The following is a 22,764-nucleotide window of genomic DNA, read 5'->3' on the forward strand; positions in this document are numbered from 1 at the left end:
TGTGACCTTTTTCCTTGTAGATGTTGTGAATTCATTCTGTCTGAACTTCTGGATTTCCACCTACTCTTAACTTTTTGTTTGTGTATTTGTAGAACAAACGAAAACACTGATGTTTTTTGAAGGCTGTGCACAGCACCTGGGCTGCACAATCAAGCTTAGAGGAGGCTCTGATTATGAGTTGGCTCGAGTTAAGGAGATCCTAATATTTATGATCTGTGTAGCTTACCATTCTCAGCTCGAAATCTCCTTCCTCATGGATGAATTTGCTATGCCTCCTACGTTGACACAAAACGCTTCCTTTCATTCTCTGATTGAGGGACAGGAGGATGAAGGGGCTGCACAAGAGCCATTCAGCGGAAGTCCCCTCCCCCGGGAGCCCGACTTGCCGCCGGAGTTTCTGCCCTGTGATGGTAGCAGTCTGCTCGAGTCCGGGCTTGTGTTTGAGAAGGGTGACCAGGAAAGTGACAGTGTCCCACAGGACGCTGCCCCCGTGAAGCACCAGGAGTACGCCACGGCAGCTTGCCCGGCAGGCGTCCCCTGTGCGCTCTTTCCATCCATACCCGAATCACTGTTGCTGCTCCACGTGGACGAGCAGCAGGGTGCCTCAGGCACGGAGCAGCCAGAGACTTTGCAGCAAACAGATGAGCTAGAGGATCCCAAAAGCCAGATGAAAGCCTTCAGAGACCCGCTGCAGGATGACACCGGACTCTATGTTACAGAGGAAGTCACCTCTTCGGAAGATAAACTAAAGACCTATTCTTTGGCCTTTAAACAGGAATTGAAAGATGTGATCCTCTGTATCTCTCCAGTCATCACATTCCGGGAGCCCTTCCTTCTCACTGAGAAGGGGATGAGATGCTCTACCCGAGATTATTTTGCCGAGCAGGTTTACTGGTCTCCTCTTCTCAATAAAGAGCTCAAAGAAATGGAGAGCAGGCGGAAGAAGCAGCTGCTCAGGGACCTCTCCGGCCTCCAGGGGATGAACGGCAGTGTTCAGGCCAAGTCCATTCAGGTCTTGCCCTCGCATGAGCTCGTGAGCACTAGGATCGCCGAGCATCTGGGTGGCAGCCAGAGTCTGGGCAGAATGCTGGCCGACTATCGGGCCAGAGGAGGCAGGATTCAGAAAAGTTCAGACCCTTTTGCTTATTCAAAGGATGCATCAGGTACTCCAAGTGTCAAATCAGGAAGCAGAACTGAGGGTGATGAAGAGAAAGGCTTGATTCCAAGTGACGCAGTGTGGTCATCAAAGGTGAGCAAGCGCACTTTGGCTGCTTGTGTAAATTTAGAATGTGCTGGAAACTGTTATGGCAGGGTGAAAAAAAAACAAGTATGACAAATTGCATGCAGATTTATTTATTTATCTTACGCCTTTTTTGGTGTCAGGTCTATTGACTTATATGTTGCTTTAAAATGTATGAAGTAGGAGTATAATGCAATGAAGCTATATTTTGATAAAAATGGGATGAGCTCATGATAAACTAGGGAGAGCTGTGAGGGACGGGGAATGTGGAGCTGCTTAAAAATTTTGGCAGGAGGACTTGGGTATGGTGTGGGTTGGTAGTGAGTGATGGAAGGTTATTGTAGGAAATGGATGTGTTTTTAAAAAAATATTAGATTTGTTCATTTATAAACATGAAACACCTTACATTGTTATTTAATTATGGCAGCACCCTTTATCTTTACATTTAAAAAAAATTGAGGGCAAATTAAGGAAGATTCATTCATGAACACATTATTGATAATGGTGGCAGTAAAACTAATGAACAAATCCATCTCTAGATTAGGAAATGCAGTTGTTTAATAAAATGCATGGAAGTGCCAGATAATAATGCTATACCATGTTTTATTTGTGAGGTTGGCTGAAAGGAAAGTGGTAAGAGCCATGGTTAATGAGGTACAGAAAGTACTTATAATAAACTTTATATAAGACTAGAGGCCCGCCAAGACCGGTTTGGCTCAGTGGATAGAGCGTTGGCCTGTGGACTGAAGGGTCCCGGGTTCAATTCCGGTCAAGGGCATGTACCTGGGTTGCGGGCACATCCCCCGTGGGAGATGTGCAGGAGGCAGCTGGTCGATGTTTCTCTCCCATCGATGTTTCTAACTATCTTTCTCTCTCCCTTCCTCTCTGTAAAAAATCAATAAAATATATATTTAAAAAAAACAAAAAACAAACAAACAAAAAAAAGACTAGAGGCCCTATGCATGAAATTTGTGCAAGAGTAGGCCTTCCTTCCCCCGGCTGCCAGCACCGGCTTCCCTCCGGCACCCAGGACCCGGGCTTCCCTCCAGCCGCCAGCAGGCACCCAGGACCCAGACTTCCCTCCGGAAGGACATCCGGTCTAATTAGCATATTACATTTTTATTATAGATTCTGTTTTTCTGTTTATATTACATTTATGTAATGTATACAGAAATAGGGAGGTCTCTGTTAATTTACATGAGCATGCATATACCTTGGATTCAGGATTCCTATAACTTTTATAACTGATTCCTATACTAATAAGTAAGCGCTTTGTATAAGGATGCTTACGATTTATTATTTTTACATAATTTCTGAGGCATAATTTATAGTTGTTTGCTATAAAAAGAATGAATTGGATCTTATTTAATGGCCCAGATAGAACCTATGGTATGCTTTCAAGTGTTAAAAGGCAAGTTGTATTTTAATAGATGTAGCACCATCCCATTTTTATAAAAACAATCCCCAGTGTATACTTACGTGGGGGTTTCTGTGTGTATATGTGTGTGAGCTAGTAGCAAGAATGCACGGTTTTTAACCATACGGTCAGGTTTGCCCATTGGTGGGGATCAGGTGGCCTCAAAGGAGGAGAGGCTTTATGTATTCCATGAACTTTTCCATCTACCTCTGTATTATCTGAATTCAACGGAGAGTGGGCATTACTTTTGAAATGATCAAAAACAGGTGTAAAGTACAAATAAGTAAATACCTTGGAATTTAGATATCTGTATGTCTCAAATTGATGTTATATCCAGCCATTAGTTCAGACTGTTTCGTATTTAATTAACTATATATTTCCAAAACAATTTAATGCTATTTTGTAAAAATAAATAGTATTTAAGATTAAACAAACTATTTAGACAACCATTTGTATTTTTAACTTGAACTTTTTGGATTGTTTTATCACAAAAACTAACGGCTCTTCTTTATATTTAGTTTCTTTTAAATCTTCAGCAGAACCCTCAGATAGGAGGCTTTCAGAATTGAGTGGGATGTGTTAGGCTTTAGAAGCGAGCACTGGGCCTGGAGTGTGTTATGACTTGTGGGCGCTCATCCTCTCCTCCTGCAGGTGGACTGCCTGAGCCCCGTCAACCACCAGAGGCTGTGCGTGCTCTTCAGCAGCTCTTCCGCCCAGTCCAGCAACGCCCCCAGTGCCTGCGTCAGTCCTTGGTAGGATTCCTGTCCCCTTGCACCATTGCATTTTACCTGAGAACAGAATTCAGTAACTTTAAGTAAAAATTCAGCCCTGGAGTCTGTTTTTAGGTACATGGCATGCTGATGATCATATATGAGTTGATAGAACTTCTAAAACTTGTGAGTTAAATATGAAATTTCTGTTTGTTCATGGCTAGAAGTGAATGAGAATATCTTAAGTAAGAGTGAACAGAATGCGAGGCTGAAAGAGAAGTTTGTTATTATAAAAGTGAGGAAATAGATACAAAAGCTACTTTTCAGCATTTTTACAATAATGTAATTTAGGCAGGTTGTCCTTTAGGCATTATTTTTATAAAAGCAGTCTTTGCCTTGAGTTTTATTCCAAAACTTAATTCTAAGTAGATTGATAGAAACATGTTTTATAACTTTTATCTATATCTATATCATCTATATCTATATCTATATCTATATCTATATATCTATATCTACACACACACACACACACACACACACACACACTAAAAGCCGAATATGTTAAGTGTCCAATCGATGGTCGGCCGTTCAACCAATCAAAGCATAATATGCTAATGATATGTTAAGGCTGCTCAACTGCTCACTATGACATGGACTGACCACTAGGGGGCAGACAGTTGACCAGTCGCTATGACGTGCATTGACCACCAGGGGCAGACACTCCGACTGGTAGGTTAGTTTGCTGCTGGGGTCTGGCTGATCAGGACTGAGTGAGCTGGGCTGGACATACCCTGGAGCCCTCCCACGGTCCCTCCCCAGCTGGCCAACCTCCATGTCTCTCCCCAGCCCCGATCCGTGCACCACTGGGGTCCCTCTGCCTGGTCTGTGACCTCTTGCAATCTGGGACCTCTCAGGGGATGTTGGAGAGTTAGTTTCAGCCCGATCCCACAGGGGAAGCGCTGCTCAGCCAGAAGCTGGGCTCACGGCTGGCAAGTGCAGCGGTGATGGCAGGAGCCTCTCCTGCCTCCGTGGCAGTTGGACATCCCCTGAGGGCTGCAAGAGGGCACAGTCTGGGCTGAGGGGACCCCCCCTCCAACCCCAGTGCAGGAATTTCCTGTACTGGGCCTGTAGTATATTTATATATAAATGATTTGTTTGAAATGATAGTCCCAAAGCCTAGTTATTACATAGTTATCTTTAATTTTAAAAATACTGTGGAACGTAACTGCTTGTTTTTGGAGAACTGTTTCCATGACAAAATGTGTCTCATATTTTCACTTTGGACACCAGAAACACCTATTTCTGCCAGTGAGACCAGGGATTCTTCTAGTATCAGCAGGTGACGGGCTGAGAGAGGCAGGGAATGTTCTCTCCAGGTGTCTGGACTCCTTAGGTCAAGGATTGAATAAGATGGGGGCTTCAACACTGGTCAGCTAAACTCCTGTGGGCATTTATAAATTAGAATTAAAGTGAGGAATTGGCTCTCCTGGAGGAATTTGAGCTGCGGTTCACCAAGCTCAGTAAGGGTGGACTAGAGAGCAGGAGACAGGATCCCATTTTGTGTTGACAGGGCTTAAAGCTTTGTAAAAGAGATGTGTACTCATTTAATATTATAATCATCCTGATTAAATAGTTTCATAAGATACTAATGGACTGGGTGTGGATAAGATGCTGAAGTGTAGCTAGTCCAAACTCGTTTTATCAGCTGAGGCAAAACCTGTTCTGTAACAAGAGAATATTACCTGCATCAGTACTATATCATAAGCACATCTAGTAGACAGTGTGTCTCATGAAATCTTTGCTGTGTGCTAAGTCTCATGATACGTTACTAAAAGTGATCTCTTTCTTTAGGATTGTAACAATGGAGTTTTATGGAAAGAATGATCTTACATTAGGAATATTTTTAGAGAGATACTGTTTCAGGTAAGAATATATTTTCACTTTATGTTCCACTTGTGCTTTTTTGATGCCCGGAATTTCCACCTAAAACATAAACATGAGTTTATTGTAGCGTGGCCTTCACTTTCATGCCACATGCAAAGAAGTAGTCTATTCCATACACTATCCGGGGTGTCTTATCCAGTTCATTCCTCAAATCTTTGTCCATCTAATTATCCTGCCAACCCTATGACTTTTTTTTTTTTAGGATTTGTGTTTTTACAGTAATTCCAGTGAGAAGCAAAAGAAGCATAGGATCTCAGGTGTAAGCCTTAGTGCTATCACCTGCTATTTATATTTCAAAGAGCAAGTAATTTGATCTTTACCAGCCCCCTTTATAGGGAGTAACAAGCTCCAGAAATGGAAGGAGTTTTAGAAATGCTCAGCAAATAGAAGGTGCTTACCAAATGGATTGTAGTTGAAGGCAGGATGTTCAGCTGTCGGCCCAAGCAGTGCTTTTAAGTGGAGCCCCGCAGACCGTCCACCAATCGTTCTTACTCTAGAGAGGACGCTGCGCTTTCTTGACAGTGAATTTGACTGTATTATGCACTACACATTGCTTTTCAGTTTCATGGTTAATGTGAGGACTTCCTTTTTTGTCAAAGGTCTTCTTACCAGTGTCCTAGCATGTTCTGTGATACCCCCATGGTGCATCATGTCCGGCGCTTTGTCCATGGCCAAGGCTGTGTGCAGATCATCCTGAAGGAGCTGGATTCTCCAGTACCTGGATATCAACATACAATTCTCACCTATTCCTGGTGCAGGATCTGCAAACAGGTAAATGGACCCTGTGGCTATATCTCATAGGGTATTTACTTCTTTATTGTATAGTTCTTTTTTGTGAGGGAAGGTGGTCTGTTAGGTTGAATGTGTTATTTGTCATTGGGCTCGTATTTATTTACCTTCTAGTGCTGTATGTTCCATTTCATGTTTGTTTCTTGAAGATTCTATTTTAGAATTTATCGGTCATTATGAACAATATAGGTACCTTGTCTAGTAAAATATATGGAGATTATGTCTTGACAGTTCTCAGTTATGTTTGTTTATTCATAAGTTCAGCAAACACTGATTTGGCACTATCTATGTTCCCGATACTATGTTAGGCCCTCGGAATGAAAAAGAGCATTGTACAAGGACTCCTTGTTCTCTAGGGGAGGAGACAGACTGGTAGCTGTTTGTATGCTGGGATGTTTGTGTAAGTTGGAGCCTATAGCCACATTTCTACAGATGAGGCCGTGTTTAAATTCATCTCCACTGGTTTTTCACGTACATTCTTAAGAAAAGAACAACGTGTCTTTTTCCTTTGGGGTGTGTGTGTGTATTTTATAAATTCCAGAGGAAGTATTTGGTGTCAATATTGGTTTTAATATATACTTTTAATCCAAATCGTTTGCATTGAGCATGTGCCAAATTTAACTTCATTGGTACCTTTATTGGCTTATTTTGGAGTGTGCTTTGGAAGGCACATGTGGGAATTCCAGGTAAATTGACAGTCTGATCTATACTGATGTCAGTGGTTGAGGAGGGCAGAATTGGTTAGTTCCTTTCGCAGTAGCAAGCAGACAGCCATGATGTCATTCCTTGCAATATTCAGTCTTACCTTAAAAAAATTTTTTTTTGATTGATTTCAGAGAGGAAAGGAGAGGGAGAGATAGAAACATCAGTGATGAGAGAGAGTCATTGATCAGCTGCCTCCTGCATGCCGCCTACTGGGGATTGAGCCCACAACCCTAGCAATTGCTCTGACGGGGAATTGAACTGTGACCTCCTGGTTCCTAGGTCCAAGCTCAATCACTGAGCCACACCGGCCAGGCACAGTCTTACTTAAAAATGGGCAAAAGGCATGATAAAGCAACTTAATACAAATGGCCAGTAGTCTGTGAAGATAAATTTTGCATATTAGTAGTCAAAGAAGTATAAGTAAAAACCAGTGAAGTGTGTTTCTATTTTTGTTCTTAAGAAATCCCATTTCAAAGGTTTGTAATTCCTGGCATTGATAAGAGAGTGGGGAATTGGTACTCGGATCCTGTTCGAGGTTGTGTAAACTAGTAGTCCTGTTTCGGAAAACAGTCAAAATGTGGCAAAGACTGTGTAAATGTCCATGTTCTTTGAATACTACTTTCATTCATTTATTCCAAGGAGATAATTATGGGTATGTATACGTATTTATATACAAGGAAGTTTATTAGAGCCTCATCAAAATAAAGAACAACTTGTAAATGACTTAAATGCCCATCAGTAAGGATTGGTTAATACATCCACATAATGGGATATTCTGCAGCCATTAAAAATCAAGTTGTAAAAGAGTATTTGATGTGGGAACATATTTATGGTCCATTGCTAGGTTAAAAAAAAGATTATGAAACTAACTGCAGGAAATAATTTTTATATTGATATTGGTGGTTGGGTTACTGGTGATGCTGCTCTTCCCAGTCATCCCTAACTCCACCCACCTTTTAACATTTTTTTCTTTTTCCAAGTTTTTGTAGTCAGAATATGCTAGATTTATATTAAAAAAAGAAAATACATATTTTTTAAAAAGAGAGATTCTTAATATGTGATTAGATAACAAATGATGTATGCTAAATTTCAGGTAACACCAGTTGTTGCTCTTTCCAATGAGTCCTGGTCCATGTCATTTGCAAAATACCTTGAGCTTAGGTTTTATGGGCACCAGTACACTCGTAGAGCCAATGCTGAGCCATGCGGTCACTCCATCCACCATGATTATCACCAGTATTTCTCCTATAACCAGATGGTGGCATCTTTCAGGTAAGAAGTCAGAGCGGCCTTCTACACACTCACGTACTCCCTGGAAGGCTTTGTAGCATTTCCACTAGTTCTAGATTGAATTAATTGGTGGTATGTGTTCCTCCACCTTTGCAAGTGCAGAGGGCCATACTCTTGTGCTAAGCTTCCAGGGCTATTATTCTGTTTACTCCTTAACCTAAGAGATTGGTATTATTATCCTCACTTGTATTAGCTCACTTGTAAAGCTAGCACACGGTGGAGTCATGATATGAACTAGTCAGAATGATCCTATTAAATGAAAATCAGCTCAGACCACACCCTGTAATGGGTGTCTATTTCACCCTGAGTGAAAACCAGCATCCATTATGGACCTGTAAGCTCCTACATGTGCTGGCTGCCCAGTACCTCCCTGTTCTTCCCTCCTTCTGCTCTCCCCTTGCTCACCTTGCTGTAGCCTCACCTGCCTGGGAGTCTTGCACTTGCTCTTCTCTCTTTGTACCTCCCGCTCCCTAGCTGTCTTCCTGCTTTTCCTTTCTCCTGCTTGTTTTAGTTCAGATTTCACCTGCCCTGACCCCCTCTCACCCTTGGCATTTCCTGCTTTATTTTTTTCCATAGCACTTACCATCTGATATACATATTTTAAGTATTTATTTGTCGCATTTGTTACTCAAATCTAAATCCTGAGGGCTGGAATTTTGGCCCTTGTGTAGTGCTTTATTCTCAGCACCTAAAACAACATTTGACACATAGTAGGAAATATCTGTACAGACAGTCCAAGTTCCGTCATTTCGACATATGTACATATGTGCTTTATGCTTTTTATTATTTATTTACCACAAGTAAAGGTCAGGAATTGTTATCTTCTAAATTTTTTTTTACTATTTCACTTCATTACTGCTGTGTATGTGCTCCCTGTGAGTGACATAGGTGCTTATGTAGGTGGGTTCCGACTTACGGCGAAAATCATGTCGCGCCGTAGGAACGGATCTCCGGCATAACCCGACGACCTGCTGTAATTGGACTTAATTCCTTTTTTAAGCAAGTCCTTCTGGCCGTGAATCTAGGGCCTAGGTGGGCTAGAGTGTTTACTAGGTGGAAAGACTCCTGAAGAATCCTCGGGAGCCAGGAAGGTGGTGAATACCTGTGTCTGAGCCACCTGTAGGAAGGATGTCTCCTCCCAGTCATTTTGTTTGTAAAGTACAGGAGGGTGGCTGCCTGGGGAATAAAAGATGGCATCATGGTGCAGTGAAAAACCAAAACCAAATGCTTCCAAAATTGGGGAGAATATTTATAATGGCTGAAAGTGGTCTTCAATATTTTTATGATTGTTTTAAAAGACCATTTTATTGAAACTTTATCTCTTATGCCTCATAGGATTTGACCATTATGATATGCCTTTACTCAAAATATTAACATATTTTTCACTTTTCTACTATTACTTGTGTTTTCTTCTCAGTTATTCTCCCATTAGGCTTCTTGAAGTATGCGTTCCACTCCCCAAAGTATTCATTAAACGCCAGGCCCCATTAAAAGTGTCCCTTCTTCAGGATTTAAAGGACTTTTTTCAAAAGTAAGTTTTAGTTTCTTTGATCTTCTTTTTTGTTCAGAACTACCTATAATCTACAGATACTTTAAAGATCAAGTTTATTCATTTATCTTTCTTTGAAAGCAAATAATGGCATTTCTCTAATTGTATGTTAAATATGCTTGGTATAAAAAATTAAAATGTAGACAATATATAAAAGTATTTAAAAAGAAGACAAGCCCTTTTAGACATAACAGCTGTTAAAATTTTGATGTACATCTTTTCAGGTCTTTTTTGTTCTGCAAAATGGTATAGGATTCTTACTGAGATAAAACATTAAAAGTTTTGTGTGTGACATCTTTTTTCTATTTATGTGAGATTAGAAAATTTGATTCCACTTTTATAAAGTGTTTACCATTCTTTCTATTGTTAGAGTTTCACAGGTATATCTTGCCATCGATGAAAGACTTGCATCTTTGAAAACTGACACATTTAGCAAAACAAGAGAGGAAAAAATGGAAGATATCTTTGCACAAAAGGAGGTAATTCATTTCTTGGACAGAAACCCAAAAGCTAACTATTAACTCACTGGAAGATGCGTTTGGGGCGTGTTTCCAATGGCGGGGCTGGATTGTTCCTGTTTCTCGTAGATGGAAGAAGGCGAGTTCAAGAACTGGATCGAGAAGGTGCAGGCGAGGCTCATGTCTTCCTCTGTGGATGCCCCTCAGCAGCTGCAGTCGGTCTTCGAGTCCCTCATTGCCAAGAAGCAGAGCCTCTGTGAGGTGCTCCAGGCCTGGAATAGCAGGTGGGACTGGGCGTCCAGTGCGTCTTCACTGTTACTGCGAAACGGGCTCTGCCATGGTGTCTTCAGTTTAAGTGTCCTTGTTAATAATGGATGTTTTACTTTACTCTCAGTTTGTTGAAGCTTTTATTTTCTGTCACTACTATTACCCCCACATTTTTTCATATTTTAAAAAATATATATGCTAATCCTTAGGTAGTTTGTGAAAATTAAGAGAAAACAAAAATGAGAACAGCCTTTAATGTTGTTTCAAATACTTATAGTGTGTGGGCTTATTGAATCTCATCTGAATCATTGTATATCGTATTCCTGTATTGAAATATTTATTTTGAGAAGTATTTCCCTTTAGTATTTATTTAAATGTCCAGTTAGATGAGTATAGCATTCATTTATTGAGCACTTGGGTTATGCTAGGCACTAAATATACACTAGATGGACATTCACTCTTATTTGGTCTTGTGAGTCCTACAGTGTATATACCATTTCCATTTTACAGAGGAGCAAACTATGGCTCTCAGAGACTAAAGGGTGTGCTCAGGTTATATAGGTGCTAATTGTCAGAGCTGGGCTTTGAGCCCAAATGTATTGGTCTCTAAAGCCCATGTTTTTAATACTATGTTATGCTGTCTCTTATAATAACTTGCTGTTCCTTTATATCTATAGTCAGATCAGTAACAGCTCTTGATTAGTTGACTAGAAATAAAACAAAAACTTCGTCTTAGTTATCTACAATCTTAAAACTCTTGCAGTCGAAACAGGAAAGTCTAATTACTGTGTTTTCAAAGCTGTAAGGAGAAAATTTGTAAATGTTATTGAGGATATCAGAAACAAAACCATTTTCTTTGTTTTCTTCTTTTCCTTTAACTGTAGGTTGCAAGACCTTTTCCAGCAGGAAAAGGGTAGAAAGCGGCCTTCAGTTCCTCCAAGTCCTGGAAGACTGAGACAGGGGGAAGAAAGCAAGGTAAGAAAATGTCGTTTTGGAGCACTTTCCCTTTCCACTGAAGATGTCTCAGCAGACAGAGCAGTGCAGAGCTGTCTGGCTGGGGAGGGGCCTGGCCCCAGGGCTGCCTCGCCCAGCGCTGTTCCACAGCCATGCTGTTTTCAGCTGTGCTGTATCACAGTTGAGCTGTGTTCCACTGAATAAAGTTTCTTTCTTCACCAAACCCCAAATCAGGGATTCCTTTTGGCATTGAATTGGTGCCAACAACCACTGGTTGACAGAATGAAGCTTTTAAAAAATGATCTGTGGAAGAGGAAGTATGACCACCATGGTAGCTGGAGAGAAACAAAGGGTTATGGACAGGTTTTGTTTTATGATAGACACTAGAGGCCCGGTGCACGGATTCGTGCACTGGTGGGGGGGCGTGGCCTATGGGACTCAACCTGCTGTGGGAGCGCACTGACCACCAGGGGGCAGCTCCTGTGTTGAGCATCTGCCCCCTGGTGGTCAGTGCGCATCATAGCGTCTGGTCGACTGGTTGTTCTGGTCGTTCCAGTGTTCAGTCACTGGGCTTTTATATGTATAGATAATAGCATATTTACATGCAGTGGAGAAGGTGAGAACACAGAGGGAGAGAAGATATTCCATGAGCAAAGAAAGACTCAGGTGAGACAGACAGAGGGAAGTGCTGACCTCTAAAATAGGTTGGAAGGAAAGGAAGGGAGTGCAGATGTGGGTAAATATGCAAGTGAGAAGGGAAAAGTTTCTGGTCAGACAGAAGGCAAAGGTGAGATTCATCTCTGGCTTCTGCATTTAACCTGTTAAGCTATTAAGCTAGACATTCAAGTATTTGTGAAAATGAAAAACAATGCCTCTATTACCAATTTTTTTTAAAGAGCTATTTTTAATTAAAATATGTTATTTATGTTAATATATAATGGGTTTGTAATTTTTAAATGAATTAATAAATGCATATCCTGAAACTTTCAGTTTTAATTTCTAATAAGGTAAAATTAGAAGGTACAACTTACATAAAAGCTGAGTGTCTTAATAATTCTTAAGAGTTGAAGGGGTCATGAGACCAGAAAGCTTAAGATTCACTTGGTTAAAAGTTTTAGTGTTCCCTTAAGAACAAAGTGTTTTCTTCTCTACAGATAAGTACGGTGGATGCACCTCCACGGAATGTTTCTCCAGGGCTTCCGAATGGAGAAAAAGGTTGGTCCTTGAGCCTAGTGATCACCCGCCATTAGATTTAAAGACATTATTATTATTAGTCTAGTGCAGTGATGGCGAACCTATGACACGCGTGTCAGAGGTGACACACGAACTCATTTTTTTGGTTGATTTTTCTTTGTTAAATGGCATTTAAATATATAAAATAAATATCAAAAATATAAATCTTTGTTTTACTGTGGTTGCAAATATGAAAAAATTTCTATATGTGACATGGCACCAGAGTTAAGTTAGGGTTTTTCAAAATGCTGACACGCCGAGCTCAAAAGGTTCGCCATCACTGGTCTAGTGGTTGTTTTTTACTGCTAATTTTGACAATTACTTTGATTGTAGCTTTATCAGTTTAAGATTATTATAAAGTATATTACAAGGAGAGAAATTAGGAGCTCAAAATAAACAATAAATAGAGAAGGCAGCTGTCAGGGAAAGAACAAGAAGGAAAAAGGAGACTGAATGTCTGCTTTGCTAGTTCCAAAGTCAGCCCCCAGGTTTCAGTGCAAAAGTCTTACAAAGTTTAATTAGGTTTTTATGTCACTAAAATTTTTTCTAGATTTTAGCTGTCTTTCACAATATTTCATTGAATAACTTGGTGGCATCCTAGCAAATTGTGTAGGTTCTTACTTATACCATCTTTGTAGAACAAGAGCTCAGCTCATATAGTTCTTCGCATTTTTCTATTATAATCACAGTGGGGCTTTGACTTACGAGTGTCCCGACTAACGAGTTTTTCAAGATATGAGCTGTCTCTCAGCCGATTTTTTGCTTTGAGTTGCGAGCTAAAATTCGGGTTATGAGCCAGCTTCAGAAACCCCACCGCTAGTTGGCGCAGCGAACGTCACAGTGAATACCACAACATCAGCCCAGCATCACGTGTCTCACTCGTTCACTTTTTGATTTGACATACGAGTAATTTGAGTTACGAGCTCTGTCACGGAACGAATTAAACTCGTAAGTCAAGGCCCCACTGTAAGTGAATTTCCCCCCCTGAGAATGTGGCATATAATCTTTTCCAATAGTGTAATAATTTCATTCCCTATTAAATTGAATTAATAAACATAACTTTGCATTATGGTCTATTGCAAAGAATATTGGTAGGAGTCCGACTTGGTTAAGATCTGATCATAGTTAAGTCATATAGCCTGTCTGAATTTTTGTACCCATATCTAAAATATGCACTAAAATGGCCAAACTAATTTTTAGGAAGCTGAAATACTTTGGTTTCTGAAGTAAAACTGTGAGTTGGCTTTTTAAAAGCATTGCGATCAGGTAGAAATGGACTTCATGTTTCCACATGACTCATCTAAGCTGTGCTTTTCTGCAGAGGACCGCTTCCTAAGCAACCTGTCCAGTCAGAGCTCCACCAGCTCTGTCCATCTGCAGCTGCCTACTCCCCCCGAAGCGATGCCGGAGCCGGCGGGGGGAGGGCCGCCGGAACTGGACTCAGCCAGCGTTTCCGAAGGTACAGCTCCTGTCACTTTCCCTGCACTTCATCCCAAAGAGAAAAGCACTCTGAATGCTTTGACACAATGCTCTCTTATCCCTTAACAGTGGTTCTCAACCTTCTGGCCCTTTAAATACAGTTCCTCATGTTGTGACCCAACCATAAAATTATTTTCATTGCTACTTCATAACTGTAATGTTGCTGCTGTTATGAATCATAATGTAAATATCTGATATGCAGGATGATCTTAGGCGACCCCTGTGAAAGGGTTGTTCGACTGCCAAAGGGGTCGTGACCCACAGGTTGAGAACCGCTGCCTTAGAATTTACACATTTTATGCTATTGAATATGCTCTTTTAGCTATAGCTTTTTACCTTGTCACCTCTTCAGTTCTCTATGTGACATGTAAATATTTCAATAACAAAACATTATTGAGCTTTATCTACCTTCTGAGGGTATTACTTTCTTAAGTCCCATAAAGCACATGATTGTTGCCTTGTAAGAAAATAAGAAAAATTGCAGCCATTTCTCCAACAACAAATAAGTATCGCACTAATAGCAAATTTATGCATTGCTTCTCTCCTTCCTTGCTTTCTATTTAAGCAGCAACTACTTCCTTGTAGCGCATACCTTAAAAATAATTTTTTAGCCCTAACCAGTTTGGCTCAGTGGATAGAGCAGCACAGAATTGAGTTGAAGTGGCAACATGGAGAGCTGAGTTCATGCTCAGGCATCTTGGTTGCGGGCACATCCCCAGTGGGTAGTGTGCAGGAGGCAGCTGATCGATGTTTCTCTCTCATCGATGTTTCTAACTCTTTATCCCTCTCCCTTCCTTTCTGTAAAAAAATCAATAAAATATATTTTAAAAAAAATAATTTTTTAGGTGCAATTAAACTCATGTGTAATAGCCACAGTGCACAGAATTGAGTTGAAGTGGCAACATGAAGAGCTGAGTTCATGCTCAGGCAGTAATTCCATCGTGACTGCTGCCTGGCCTCTGCCATCGCTTGTAGGTGGATCTCAGTGTCAGAAATGTTAAAGTGTAAAAGAGTGAACCCCTTGGAGTCAGTGCTGTGTATGTTTCATTGTTGCTTTCTGATTCATTCTATAGTAATTGTTATTCCGGATCGGAAATTTATACTGTCATTGGTAATTATCGTGTGCCTATGTCTGAGTTCCAAAAAGGAAATGAAATTGATGCTTTATACTTTTTTAAAACTCTCTTGAATATTAACATATAAGTAGAATATTTTTCATCCTAGACGTGTTTGATGGACATTTGCTGGGATCCACAGACAGCCAGGTGAAGGAAAAATCAACCATGAAGGCCATCTTTGCAAATTTGCTTCCAGGAAACAGCTATAACCCCATTCCATTTCCTTTGTGAGTATTATAAAGGCCAGTGGCTGTTGAGTGTTTTTGTTTTTACTTCATTAAAAAAATCTACCTAGATTTACTCTCTCTGTATTTAAATGTGCTTACTTAACTGTATATCTGTATTTCTCAACCCTAAAATACACTTCGTCATAGTAAAAGAGATGTCTTTTGGTATAATGTAATTTGTACACCACCATTGTTATATAATAGATGAATAGATGAAAAAGGATTAACTAATGTTGCTTAATGCTTAAGATACTGGTTCTGAAAATAATTGTTTATATATTTTAAGATACATTGCTACATCTCATAATCCTAAAAACATATTGCTGATTATATACAAGGATGATATTATTGATCCAATAAGTTACTGGGACACGGTTCTTTTCTAACAGGGGTGATGAATTACAGTGGCCCATGAAGTGTTCATGTGACCTTGTTTGTACTGGGCTTGCTCACAGTGGGAAAATATATAGACTGGCTGTGAGTTTGTTTTTCTTCTGCTCATTGACCTGTTTGGTTGTCAGATGCTGCTTAATAAGGACTTTTTCTTAATTGAATTATGTATTTATTAAACTTCTCTCAGGAGTTCTCACAGTCTCGGGGGAGAGACAAGCCGAGACTCACGATACAGTAATCTTTCTACAGGGATGGGCAAAAGTAGATTTACAGTTGTTCATGTGGAGAATAATACAATAAATAATACAAGAATAAACTGCATTTCACGTACAACTCTAAACCCACTTTGCCCCACCCTGTATAATAGTCGTGTGTAAAGGTGCTGTTTTCTCTGCATTAGACTCAGATGTCTTAGTTTTTTCACAGAGTTATGGTTCCTCTTGTTTTATGGCTGTTGCACATTCCCTCACTTCCTTCTTAATCATTAACTCCTCTGCATTGTTTCTCTGAAAACCTTAGTAGACCCCTCCCCCCAGCTCCCTGCCCCAACCAGCATAGGTCTCTTTGTTGTACACACTTATGATTCCCTCAGGGCACTTATCACAGATGGTAATTATATTTTTTATAGGATTAATTGTTTCTTTACCTTGCTGTACTATAAACTCTACCATCCCTATTTTTTTCACAGTTGTACTGTTAACATCTTGCACAAGTTAGATGCTTAGTAATAGTTTTTCTTAATATTGTGTATCTAGCACATTAGTTCTCAGACAAATGAATGAATGTTTCTGTAGGGGGTTTCGGGTGGAAGTTGGGGGAGCAAGATTTGGGTTAAAACACCATTGAGTTTCCACATGCTGATAGGAGAGCAAAGTTGTTATTTCTTGTACTAGTATTACGTTTCCATAATTCCTAGCAGACTTTTCTTTCAAGCTTATAGTAGAACAAAATCTTTTACACTTCTGCTGTCCATTGTAAACCCTATTTGAGATAAATATGGTCTAAAGTCTTGCCAGTGTGGAAAAGCTTATTTTGGAGTGACTATTCTGAGCCCTCTGATTTGAAAACTAATTCTGATAATTTTTAATTGCCTTTAAAACTTTTCTGTTGATATATTTTCTTTGGCTCTTTTTTTTTTTTTTTCGTTTTTCCCCCCTCTGGCTCTTTGATACAAGTTTTGTATACATTTTGGCTTTACTTAATTATATTCTTATAATCATGCAGTGTGTAGTTAAGATTGTCCTGAGATTTATTTGCAATGTGTTAATTGTATATTTGATTTTTTGCTAATTTTGTTCTTACTTATTTATGTATTTGAAAATCTTGAACAGCGATCCAGATAAACACTACTTAATGTATGAACACGAACGGGTGCCCATTGCGGTCTGTGAGAAGGAGCCCAGCTCCATCATTGCTTTTGCTCTCAGGTATTATTCATAGGGCTTTTTCACCTATGATTATATTTTTATATTTTATGTATATTTATTAATTGCCTTACTATTGATATCTGTCACATAGACTAGAGCAAAAGATGAAATATAGTAAAAGCGTATACTCTTTGGGTGAGGTAGCTTATTTTCATTGTATCTGAAGATATACTCTTTACCCAACTAATTACAGGATGATTCTTTTTAAAAAAAAATTTTTTGTTGATTTTAGAGGAAAGGTGGGAGAGGGAGAGAGAAGAGGGGGGAAAAGGAGGGAGAGGGAGAAAGAAAGAGAAACATTGATTTGTCCCACTTATTTATGCATTCATTGGTCTAATCTTGTATGTGCCCTGACTGGGGATCTAACCTGCAACCTTGGCTTATCGGGACAATGTTCTAACCAACTGAACTACCCAGCCAGGTATTACAGGATACTAGGCAAGTTACTTCCTAATCCTTCTATCCTATAACCACTTTCTGTCTTATAGTATGTAACTGTTGTACCCCTTCCTTCAATATACTTATTGACATAATACTTAGAACGTATCTGCCATTTTTCATCTGAGTATCTTTTTTTATACTCTTCATTCGTTTCCTTCCTGCTTCCCACACTTAGCAGGTGATGTTTCTTAAGGTAATACTGTTCCTATGCCTTAACCGATTTATGTGCCCACAGTTATCATGGGTCTTAAAGAAGCTCTTGTTCCCTGACATTTGCTTTAATCTCAATCAGAGGCCCCAGACTTCTAGTCCAAGAGTTGGATTCTTTTTCGGCCAATGCAACATAAAAATTTTTCTGGGTAAAGTTCAGTACCTTTAACTAGAAAAGTGCTCTCAAGTTCCTTCCCTCTCTATTATCTAAACCCTGAAGCTGCATACTTTTAAGTCAGCTTTGAGCCCCTACAAGTGTTTGATAAGTGTTATTATGCAGGCCTTCACCGTATTTTTTAGGATATTGATACTGGTTGGTGTGTTGGGTTGTATTTTGTATTCTCTCTGAAGACATTGACCTTCATGAAATTTCTACTTGATAACTGTGGTTAATTAAATATGTTTGTTTCATTAGAGATACTTCTAATGATTGTGTTTTCATAATGCAAAGCTTATGTGAAAGTATATGGTTTATTTTAAAAGGAGGGCTTAATGTTTAACATTTCTCAACCTGTTTCTACCCTAAGTTGTAAAGAATACCGGAACGCCTTAGAGGAATTGTCTAAAGTGAGCCCGCGGAACAGTGCCGAAGAAGGGCCTCCCACCACCAGGTGACCTGTGATTGAGTGGAGTCTGTTCTAATGTGGCTGTGCCATGATAAATAATTCACTTTTATCAATATGAACGTTTCTAGGATACACACTTATATTTTAGCTAATAATTGATAGGACAAAATTCAAATGTAGCAAAAGATCTTAAACTGTTTCTTTGGATACTGTTCAGTGGTTCTCAACCTTCTGGCCCTTTAAATACAGTTCCTCATGTTGTGACCCAACCATAAAATTATTTTCGTTGCTACTTCATAACTGTAATGTTGCTGCTGTTATGAATCATAATGTAAATATCTGATATGCAGGATGGTCTTAGGCGACCCCTGTGAAAGGGTTGTTCCACCGCCAAAGGGGTTGCGACCCACAGGTTGAGAACCGCTGGTTCAGATGATTGCCATACAAGTTCAATGTATACTGCAGTTTTAAACTTTGAACATTTTTAATTCTTTTTGTTTTCATTTTAAAAAATATTAACATGAAATTAGTAACCAACTGTTTGTCTTTATAACTTAAAAATATTTGTGAACTTTCCATAATAATTAAAGATCCTAATAGTTAAAACAAAACAATAGCCCCCAAACCGATTCTGACATTTGGACCGAAATTGTCATAGGTTCATTATTTTTTTTCTTATTGGAATAGGTTTTCCAACTTTACTAATGTGACAGAATTTTACTTGAATTATATATTATGATGACTAGCATGAGAAATGGGAAATTGGTATTTTCTGTAATTGTTTGACTTATGATGCTAATATAACACTAATGGACTTGGGCAAAATATTATTAAAACTTATGCTCTCATATTTTTCCATGCATATTTATAGTTATAATATTTTACTTTTTTTTCCTGAAGTCCAGTAGACATTTCAAGACTTCTTTTTCCATGTTCTACCCTGTGTGTATATAAGTCATGAATCAGATTTATGCTATTGTGAGTGAGGTAGGTGGGGAGTAGATTAATGCAGGAATCAGAGTACTTGCTATTTTCTGTCTGAATAGTGTAAAACCAACTTTTCTTCTGTTTTTTCATTTTTAGTACTTTAGACAGCAGACCAAAGAGCAGCAGCCCCATTAGATTACCCGAGAGCAGTGGAGGACAGACAAACCGCACAGCAGAAGCAGAACCACAGCCAAGTAAGATTGCAAATGGAGAAGGAGTTATTATTAGTGTTGTTTGTAATTGTGGGCAAGAATTTATTCTGGTCTTTGATACACAATATGGGCTGAAAATTTCTTGTGTATCCTTCTTTATACATAGTTTGCTATTCTTTGATTCTTGTTTATTGACTTTGGAACTCCTAGAAACTCTTAGGTCTCTGCAAAAGCCAGCAGGACCTGCTTTCCCACCTAAGCTTTTAGTTTAAAGTGTACAACCTAAGAAATATAACAGCAACATCTTTGTTGTTTTATAGTGTTGTTGGCATTGTGCAAAGAACTTATGTATTATCTCCTTTAATCCACACAATGACCAAATAAGAGTTATTTACCATATCCCCATTTTCCCGAAAGGAAGTTTAAATTAAGTTAAGCAATTTGTTCAAGATTACTATATAGCTAGTGGAGAATTGGAATTTGAACTTGGGTCTTTGTCAGTTAGGAATGTATCCACTACAAGTAACAGAAAACTCATGGCTATTGGGGTTTAAACAAATGACAGTTTATTTTTCTAAAATAACGTCTGCAGGTAGGTAGTTGCTGGCAGTGGTTTAGCAAGTCAGCATTGTCATGACAGCATAGGGGTAGTTAGTTTTTCTGCGATTCTCTTAAGTTTTACTCATGGTTGGAAATGTTCCACTTAACGTCTTTATTTGAGGCAGAAAGAAGGGAGGTATAAGCTGCAGCCATTCCCTTTTACTAGGAAAGCAGAGACCTCCCCTTCAGGTTCATTAGCTAGAACTGCTTCACATGGCCACCCCTCCCTGCAAAGGAGACTGAGAAAGTGATGCGCATTGTCCTAGTTGGCTTATACAAATCATTCATTTCCTGGGGCTGTTCACATGGCTACCCAACTCCCCTCCTTGAATTGAAGTTCAGTTAGCAAGGAACAAGGTAGGATTAGATATAAAGGAGGCTATTCTGATTTCTAACATCTTAAAGTAAGCACTTTATGATTAACATTTGATAAGGATCTTGTAGATTGTAAATGTCCAAGATTAAAATCATATATACTAACCTCATAGGTCATATGTATTAAGCTCAAAACTAAGAATAAAAGTATAGAGCAAATTTTAGTAATATTTTTGGCCATCCTATACTACCTACTTTCTGAAAAAATGTTAAAAAACAAACTCATATTTTGTTGTGTTAAAATATAAGAACACAAATGATATAATGATGTTAACTTTAACTTTGAATTCTCATAGCTCATAATGTTTTTTGAGTTAGTTTTAATTGTAATGCTATAAGAATTCAGCCCTAACTTAATCTTGTTGCTTACGATGTTATGACTGCCTTGGAAATATATTTTTAAAGGTTTTATTAGAATTTATCACATTTTGATACATAGCTATCTGACCATTGTTCTTTTTCTGTTTCTGTCAATAAGAGTGCTTGACTGCCCCCCTGCCCCCACAAACCCATAAAAATTGTGGAATAATAGCCAAAACCGGTTTAGCTCAGTGGATAGAGCGTCGGCCTGCGGACTGAAAGGTCTCAGGTTCAATTCCGGTCAAGGGCATGTACCTGGGTTGCGGGCATATCCCCAGTGGGAGATGTGCAGGAGGCAGCTGATTGATGTTTCTCTCATCATCGATGTTTCTAACTCTCTATCTCTCTCCCTTCCTCTCTGTAAAAAATCAATAAAATATATTTTTAAAAAATTGTGGAATAATAATCTGTGCAAATGAAAGTATCGGTGTTACTAATATTTATTATCCTTAGAAAATGGTTACTGCAAATAAAGAAATGAGTTGAAAATTTTAATTTTTCCACCTGTAGTGACCAGTACTTAATATGTTGCCTCTTATTTTTAGCCAAAAAGGCTTCTGGAATGTTGTCCTTCTTCCGAGGGACGGCAGGGAAAAGCCCTGATCTCTCCTCCCAGAAGAGAGAGACCTTACGTGGGGCAGATAGCGCTTACTACCAGGTCGGGCAGACGGGCAAGGAGGGGACAGAGAATCAAGGCATCGAGCCTCCAGGTGTGTTAAAGGGAGACCGAGCATGCTTACTCTAGGCTTTGATTGACATAGTTGCTTATTCCTTAGAGCTGTAAGTAGATGATTCTTATTGCTGAAACCAGGGCCCCTCACTCCTCACACTCAGTGTGGTAGAGTGGAAGAGCATGGCGCTTGGAGAGTCCGCTGGTTTCAGATGTCATTGCAATCACTTACTGCGAGGTAGAGTCAGAAATCCTTCCTTCCCCACCTATAAAGTGGCAAAAAGCAATCACTGTCTCCCAAGGTTTACATGACATTACACATGTAGGACATGTGTCTCACATGCAACTCACAGTATACATTCAAATGGTTCTCTTCCACTAACCCCTCAGATGTTCTTTTCCAGTCCCTGCACGGTTGAGGCTATTGCTGTCCACCTTCATTTTGATAGTTAGGAAATAGGTCTACCTGATTGTGTTTGAGTCTGGAGTTAGACCAGGAGTCAGCAGCCTTTGCTGACCTGTTTTTGTAACTAAAGTTGTATTGGAACATAAGCACACCCATTCAGTTACTTACTGTCTGGCTGTTTTTATGTATGTGTTGGCAAATTGAGTAATTGTGACTGAGTAAAATACTTAACATCTGGCTCAAATAGATTGGCAGTAGATTAGATCATGAATTAGTAGTTTATTTAAAAAATAGCAACTGCATGATAAATCTTCATTATTATTTTAAGATACCTGTTTAGTATTCTATAGGCTGCTATTGAGCTATGATCCTTAGAGGGCTTTGGTGCTTTGGAAAAAATAATTTTGAAATATGAAACTTCAAGGATGACTTATTCTAGATGTTAAAAATATTCCTAATCTACAGTAATTAAACTGGATCTAGCAGTAGGTGTGCCACACAGATCAGTCAAATATAAAACAAAAGTAGCTCTGAAGAAGACACTAGTATATTTTATGTATTATAAATATCTTCGTATATGATATAGAAAGAATCACAAACCATTGGAGAAGTATTATTCCCCACATGGGGGAAACTGGTCATAAACTCTGAATAGAAAATCTTGATGTAAGAGCTGAGTTAGTATATTGCTATTATAGGAATCACTGAAGTATAAGCAAAATTATTCTTTACCCTAAAGTCTCTATTTTTTAATTTGAAAATTGATCTTGCAAAAGGTACACACATTTTTATTGTAA

At 39.1% G+C, this 22,764-nt stretch overlaps 1 protein-coding gene across 15 annotated transcripts in view; it reads left to right on the plus strand.

The window, feature by feature from the left end:
* Positions 1-22,764, plus strand: part of PIKFYVE (phosphoinositide kinase, FYVE-type zinc finger containing) — a 74,037-nt gene that overhangs the window by 44,245 nt on the left and 7,028 nt on the right. For 13 of the 15 annotated variants that reach the window (XM_014462235.2, XM_023760740.1, XM_014462244.2 and 10 more), the window contains 16 exons: positions 93-1,249; positions 3,309-3,409; positions 5,219-5,290; positions 5,911-6,082; positions 7,899-8,077; positions 9,513-9,626; positions 10,015-10,123; positions 10,232-10,386; positions 11,254-11,344; positions 12,478-12,538; positions 13,878-14,015; positions 15,260-15,380; positions 17,105-17,200; positions 18,379-18,462; positions 19,501-19,598; positions 21,437-21,601. In XM_014462235.2, coding sequence (XP_014317721.1) covers positions 93-1,249; positions 3,309-3,409; positions 5,219-5,290; positions 5,911-6,082; positions 7,899-8,077; positions 9,513-9,626; positions 10,015-10,123; positions 10,232-10,386; positions 11,254-11,344; positions 12,478-12,538; positions 13,878-14,015; positions 15,260-15,380; positions 17,105-17,200; positions 18,379-18,462; positions 19,501-19,598; positions 21,437-21,601 — 2,913 coding nt within the window. The remainder of the gene's footprint in view (positions 1-92; positions 1,250-3,308; positions 3,410-5,218; positions 5,291-5,910; positions 6,083-7,898; positions 8,078-9,512; positions 9,627-10,014; positions 10,124-10,231; positions 10,387-11,253; positions 11,345-12,477; positions 12,539-13,877; positions 14,016-15,259; positions 15,381-17,104; positions 17,201-18,378; positions 18,463-19,500; positions 19,599-21,436; positions 21,602-22,764) is intronic. The other 2 variants (XM_014462241.2, XM_023760732.1) reach the window with 2 other exon arrangements.

The sequence above is a fragment of the Myotis lucifugus genome, unplaced genomic scaffold (assembly GCF_000147115.1).
Source record: "Myotis lucifugus unplaced genomic scaffold, Myoluc2.0 scaffold_3, whole genome shotgun sequence".
Lineage (NCBI taxonomy): Eukaryota > Metazoa > Chordata > Mammalia > Chiroptera > Vespertilionidae > Myotis > Myotis lucifugus.